The 7,249-nt window shown below is 39.3% G+C and overlaps 1 protein-coding gene across 1 annotated transcript; it reads left to right on the forward strand.

The window, feature by feature from the left end:
• The first annotated feature begins 993 nt into the window (after positions 1 to 993).
• Positions 994 to 2,267, forward strand: LOC125535247 (probable nicotianamine synthase 2). The gene has a single exon (XM_048698296.1). The coding sequence runs from the start codon at positions 1,083 to 1,085 to the stop codon at positions 2,073 to 2,075; it is 993 nt and encodes a 330-aa protein (XP_048554253.1). The 5' UTR covers positions 994 to 1,082; the 3' UTR covers positions 2,076 to 2,267.
• Positions 2,268 to 7,249: the final 4,982 nt, after the last annotated feature.

Here is a 7,249-nt window from a genome sequence, read left to right on the forward strand (position 1 = left end):
AGGTGCACATCTCTGTGCTAAGCGTGGATTGACGCTTACAGTGACTGATAGCTGGCTAGACTCTACTCCAAGCTTCCTGATCAGTAGCCTGTTGGCGGACTGCTCGGCGAATGCTTTCGTTGAATAAAGCTCTCACAAGTTCCTGCAAAAAAAAAGCCAAAGGTGCACCGCCGTCAGCCCTCCACCCTCATCGGAGATGGGCAAACCTTGCTTTAGTAGAAAGTTGGAAAGGCGTTGTGCTAAGCCTCATAGGACCAGCGCACCAGGACAACAACCGCCGCTGATGAAGAGATGTGTAGATCAGAAGAATCCAACATGTAGGCACATAAACACAAACGAATAAAGATCGAATCCACGTGGATCCATCAAAGACAATAATAGCTGGCCGAATCCTGTGATATCCACCGGGTTTAAAATGAGTTCGCTGACATAGGCCTCATATAAAGGACCAAACTTCTCCTTAAGCAATAAAGTAAGTGTTCATTGTAATAAGTGGAACACCAATTAACTGTTCATCAAATAAAGATCAAAATAAGTGGAGCACAAGTTAAGTGTTCGTGGAATACAAATTAAATGTTCATCCGATAATTTTACACCAATTTAATGATTAACCCTGCAATGATTGAGGTATCTGTCCTACCTTTCACATCGTATGCTTACATATTCTTAGTTGTGAGTTTTTTACATCCACTCTTAATTATGCTAAATGTCTCATAATTAATTTATTAATTAAATTTTAATTTAATTTGGTATAGACGATGATCATTGCTTCCTTGTTTTGCCCTAAGCTCTTTATTCAATGCTGTCTACAAATAGACATAGAAAACGCTGTCCACTTCAACAACAGAACGTGAACACTGAACAGGTGGCAACAGAGGCATGAAACCAGCCTCATTGGGCAGGGACGCGTGAAGCGTGCATGCATGCGCCCTTTTGCGTCTCCACCGGTCCTCTTTAGACGGCAGCTACATATATATATCCCTGTACTGCCCGCTCCATGGACCATAGCTCGTCAAGAAAGCAGCTCGATCAAAGACTCTCCACTCCACACCTGTGCCTGAGGTACCAAAAACACCAGTAAAATGGCTGCCCAGAACAAGGAGGTGGATGCCCTGGTCCAGAAGATCACCGGACTCCACGCCGCCATCGCCAAGCTGCCGTCGCTCAGCCCGTCCCCGGACGTCGACGCACTCTTCACCGAGCTGGTCACTTCGTGCGTTCCCCCGAGCCCCGTGGACGTGACCAAGCTCGGCCCGGAGGCGCAGGAGATGCGGGAGGGCCTCATCCGCCTCTGCTCCGAGGCCGAGGGGAAGCTGGAGGCGCACTACTCCGACATACTCGCCGCCTTCGACAACCCGCTCGACCACCTCGGCATGTTCCCCTACTACAACAACTACATCAACCTCAGCAAGCTCGAGTACGAGCTCCTGGCGCGCTACGTGCCCGGCGGCATCGCCCCGGCCCGCGTCGCCTTCATCGGCTCCGGCCCACTGCCGTTCAGCTCTTTCGTCCTCGCTGCGCGCCACTTGCCTAACACAATGTTCGACAACTACGACCTGTGCGGCGCGGCCAACGATCGCGCCAGCAAGCTGTTCCGCGCGGACAAGGACGTGGGCGCCCGCATGTCGTTCCACACGGCCGATGTTGCGGACCTCGCCGGCGAGCTCGCTAAGTATGACGTTGTCTTCCTGGCTGCGCTCGTGGGCATGGCCGCGGAGGACAAGGCCAAGGTGATCGCGCACCTCGGTGCACACATGGCAGACGGGGCGGCCCTCGTTGTACGCAGTGCGCACGGGGCACGGGGGTTCCTGTACCCGATCGTAGACCCCCAGGACATCGCCGGAGGCGGGTTCAAGGTGCTGGCCGTGTGCCACCCCGACGACGACGTGGTGAACTCCGTTATCATCGCACAGAAGTCCAAGGACTTGCATGCCAATGGACTTCACCGTGGGCATGGTGGACAGTGCGCGCATGGCACGGTGCCAGTGGTCAACCCACCGTGCAGGTTTGGTGAAATGGTGACAGACATGACCCAGAAGAGAGAGGAGTTTGCCAACGCCGAAGTGGTCTTTTGATCGATCGTCCAGAGGCAGTAGTGGTTGTGCGATCATCATCCATGCCTCGCTGATTGATCGCTTGCAACTGTACGTGTTATCTTCCCTACTACTACTACTACTTACTACTACTACTACTACTACTGCATTTCAAGTCATGTGTTGTTTGTACTCAATAATGTAAGTGTGGTGTTTACACGTGAATTTCTTGTACACCTTTGTATGTGTAAGTGTGGACAATGATGAATTTTAGTTCACAAATAGAGAGTACATACTCGTACGGGAAATTCATATTGTCAATTAGAGAGACGATATAAGGAAATTCCTATTTGCCGCTCGTTGCGGCAAGTAGTCGACGCGACACACAGGGGCAAATCTGACAAGCGTTCAGATGGGCCAGCCCGTTCAAACGATTGTGCGAATCTGGTTTTGGGAACCTTCTAGAAGTTCCTGAACCGGTTTTTCTATTTCCTTTTTTGTTTCTTTTCTTTTTCTATTTTTTCATTTTAATTTTTCCTATTCTTTTTCTGTTTTCTTTTCTTTTCTTTGCTCTTTCATTTTTTCTTTTTTCATGTTTCTTTTGTTTCAAGATTTCAAATATTTATTCAGAATTTTATAACATATTTTTGTTTTCAAAATTTGCTCTCAGTTTCAGAAAACGTTCAGAGATTTCATAAAATGTTCCCATTGTCAAATTTTCTTCATAATTTCAAAAAATGTTTGTGTTTCAAAAAGTCTTTCGGGAATTTCAAAAAATGTTATTCTTTTAAATTTTGTTCCCAATTTCAAAAAATGTGTAGTAAATTCAAAAGAATGTTCTCGTTTTCAAATATTTGATACGTTCATGTTTTGAAAAACTGTTCAGGAATTTCATAAAGTGTTCCTGTTTTCAAATTTTGTTCACAATTTCAAAAAAATGTTTGTGTTACAAAGAGACTTTCAGGAATTTCAAAAAAATAATATTGTTTTAGTTTTTTTTCATAATTTCAGAAACTGTTTGTGTTGTAAAAAATGTTCCATAAATTCAAAAAAACGTTCTTGTTTTCCAATATTTGTCATGTTCATGTTTTGAAAAATGTTCAGGAATTTCATAAAATGCTCCCATTTTCCAATTATGTTCACAATTTCAAATAATGTATGTGTTTCAAAAAGCATTTGTGGAATTTCAAAAAACGTTCTTGTTCTAAATTTTTATCACAATTTAAAATAATGTTCAGTAAATTCAAAATAATGTTCTCATTTTCAAATAATTTGTTACGTACATGTTTTGAATTTTTTTCAGGAATTTGATAAAATGTCCCGGTTTTCAAATTTTGTTCACAATTTCAAAAAATGTTCATGGTTCAAAAAGTCTTTCAGGAATTTCAGAAAATGTTCTTGTTATAAATTTTGTGCAAAATTTCAGAAAACGTTCATGTTTTCAAAAATGTTCATTAATTTCAAAAAGATGTTCTCGTTTTCAAATTTGTGTTATGTTCATGTTTTAAAAATTTGTTCTCTTTTTCAAAATATGTTCAGGATGTCATTCATAAAATGTTCATGTTTCAGAAAATGTACAGGATTTCGAAATATGTTCTCATTTCCAAAATTGGCTCCCAATTTCAGAAAAATGTTCACGCTTCAAAAAAAGTTCAAGAATTTCAGAAAAAATTTCTTGTTTTCAAAAATATTCACAACGTCAGAAAAGTTTCAATTTTTCCAAAATTGTTCATGTTTTAGAAAACTGTTAGGTTTTGTACCAAATGTCCGAGTTTTTTCAAAATTCGGATTAGAAAAATTGATCACATTTTTTTAGAAAATAAGCTTAGAATATCAGAAAATATTTGTGGCATTTTGAATTGTTTGAAATTTTGAAGAAATGTTTCTAAACTATTTTTTCTAAATTCTCAACCCTTTTGGATGTTGTTTTAGTCTTCCGCGCTTAAACATTCAATAGCACCTTTGTCGTCTAGTGGCTAGCTGGTCGCGGTCTCTGCTATCTCGTGTGCGCGAGATGGTGGGATCGAATCCTAGCGTAGCCAACCTGTTTGTCGGCGTTTTTTCAGGTCACCCGCTGTACACGAAACACAGGTGGCTTTCGCGTCGATGGGCCGGCCCAGTCGTGCATCGCGCATGTGCGTCGAGCTTCTGTTTGAGCCATAATGCATGGTATATTTCTAAAAAAAGGCATAATGCATGGTATAGGAGGTCCTATGTGCCGCATTTTGCGGCGAATAGCCAGCGTGATGCACACAGGAGGCGTCCGACTGGGCCGGCCCAGTATGAGGACCCCAAGGTGTGTCTACAGCGGTAAAAAATTGCAAAACAGGAAATGACGCCATGAGGAATCAAACCTACGACGTCCCTATCGCGATTGTATTTAAGAACTTTGTATTGTGGGATATTTCTCTTACATGTTATTTTCTGTACATGTACTGCAGCATACAGATTTGAATATGTGATTATTTTTGGAGATTTGAAATACCTGAAAATTTTCTGAAGTTGTCAACGAAATTTGAAAACGCAAAATATTTTCAAAATTACGAACAATTTTTTCAAAACACGAACATTTTTTGGAATTATGAATTTTTTCAAAACGCAATTTTTTCAAAAGTTCCAAAAACATGAACATTTTTGGAATATGTGAACAAAATTGGACAAGCTGCAATATTTTTTAAAATTAGAGAAAATTTTCCATATTTATGACAAATTTCAGAAATGAGAACATTTATTCAAATTCCTCGAACATATTTTGACTTTGCCAACTAATTTTCATAAACATGATTTTTCTAAAACAAATAAAAGTGGAAACTTTTTTGGAATTACCGATCATTTTGTGGATAAAGAGATAAAATGCAAAGAAAATTTAAAATTCTGAACATTTGCTGAAAAGTTGTGAAAAGGTCTGAAAAGATACCATAAGCCGCTGAAGATTTGATCTTTTTTCTAAAAGATTGAAACTGACTTTTTTGGAACGCGAACATTATTTGGGAAAACTCATTATTTTTATGGAAAAACGGAAGAAAATTGAATAGGAGAACATTTTTCGAAATTCCGAACTTTTCTTGAAAATGCAAACGTTTTTGGAAAACAAGAATTGTTTTTCAAAACGTGAATTTTTTAAAAAATTATTTTAAAAATTACGAACAACTTTTAGAAAAACACGAAACTTTTTTTAAATTCTCACGCACATTTTTTGAATTTGCGAATTTTTCAATGTGACATTTTTTAACAGTTGTGAAAATAATTCCGAAACAGCATTTGCTGAAGTTGTGAACAAATATGGATAACTGGAACATTTTTAAAGTTGTCAAACATTTTTGAATTTGTGAACAAATTTTGTATCATGGACATTCTTTTTACTATGCAAAAAGAATTTAAAAAAGGACCTTTTTTGTGAATAAAATTTTGAATTTATATTGAAGTTCTTGAATACTTTTTATTTTGTGAATAAAATTTAAAATGCGGACCTTTTTTCAAATTCTGTTTTTATGAATTTTAGGAAACAATTCAAAAAGCGAACAAAACTTGAAATTTTAAACTTTTTAGAATTCCGAACATTTTTTCTATTGAAGCGAACAAAATTTGAAATTCTAGTTTTTTGGAATTTCTGAAGATTTGTTTTTTGGAATTTTGAAATAAAAAAAGAAAAAGTGCAAGAAAATAAAGTGAAAAATGAAAAAGAAGAGAAATAGAAAAAATAAAAAGAAACAGAAATTGCAAAAGTATTTTCTATGGAACCGTGAAGTATTTCAGAGATAGACGTCAAAAAGCATAGCAACATAGCTTGAACAACCCAAGCACACGTTACTGTGAAAGGATTATGAAGTACATGGAAGAAAAGATGGAAAAAGCTAGGTCACACACTTTAGTCCCCGTTGGTTATCAAGAAAGAAGGTCTGAGATCCGCTTAGCTAACAAAAAAATTGGCTATGCAAATGAGCTGAGGACCCATGAGGTCAAAATTAGAAATGAAGTCTGGCCAACATGTGAGTGCACATGCAACAAACCGAAGTTGCTTCACCTACCATGCTCCCATATACTTGTTGCTTGCGGGCAGCTTGGAGTGGACGCAATCTCGTTCGTGTCTCCATATTTTTTGAAAGAGTCCGTCCTTAATACATGGACATGTGAGTTGCTAGGATTTCGCTCAATGAGTAACTTCAACACCATTAATCGTGTTGAAAGGCGGTACATTTCAGACCTAGAGAATATGCATACAAGTAGAGGTAGACGACAGTGTCGGCGCATCCGGAATGATATGGATGAATCTGAAGCGGGAGGCGCCACTATACAATGCATTTTATGCAATGAATATGGCCATAGGGACACTAATTCTCCCACTTTCGCCACTGCCAATGGTACTAGGCGTGGAAGAGGCAACCGGGGACGAGGAGGAAGAGGAGGAAGAAGGAGAGGAAGAAGCTAGGCTGCGTGGCACTATGTTTGAAATTTGTATTAAATGTGGCACTAAGTTCTAAATTTGTATTAAGTGTGGCACTAAGTTCTAAAGTTGTATTAAGAGTGGCACTAAGTTCTAAATTCGTATTAAGTGTGGCACTATGTTTGAAATTTATATTAAGTGTGACACTATGTTTGAAATTTGTATGTGCAGGAATGGCGGGAATGTGGTTGCTTAGTCCTGGCATTGCAAGAAAGCATCGTGCTGCGATAGGTTCTGAGCGCAAGCTTGAGGCGCTGGTCACTCGCACTCAAAAGGAATACTGGAAGATACACGAGGGATGGGTTGAGTGGTACATATGTATGTATGCGAGAGACATATTCTACCTATGTATGTGTGTGACTTATATCTAGCTATGTATGCAGCAGACATATTTCTACCTATGTATGTGAGACACATATTTTTATTCATTCGCATTGTTAATGAGTTACATTTCTAGAGAGACTGCTACAGATAATTAAGATACAAGTACATGAGAATTAAACGGTACGACTGAGCTTAAATAATACATCATACATACTACATGAAGACATCATTGTCATCCTCCGTCGATCCAACACTCTTGCCCTTCAATGATGAGGCACTCTTGCCCTTCGACGATGCGGGTGTCTTGGCCTTGGTGCTTGGCATGAAGATATCGTCTTCGTCTTCACTGTCGGTAGTCCATACATAAGTATGTTCTGCTGCAATCCTTAGGAAAGTTGCACTCTTATGTTGTTGCTTCTTCCACCTTCGATGCAACCTGAGAAGTTCT

The sequence above is a fragment of the Triticum urartu genome, chromosome 2 (genome assembly GCF_003073215.2).
Source record: "Triticum urartu cultivar G1812 chromosome 2, Tu2.1, whole genome shotgun sequence".
NCBI classification, from domain to species: domain Eukaryota; kingdom Viridiplantae; phylum Streptophyta; class Magnoliopsida; order Poales; family Poaceae; genus Triticum; species Triticum urartu.

What these genes read in the sequence shown, in the direction of transcription:
- LOC125535247 (XM_048698296.1), top strand. Translation starts at nt 1,083, where the DNA reads ATGGCTGCCCAGAACAAGGAGGTGGATGCCCTGGTCCAGAAGATCACC.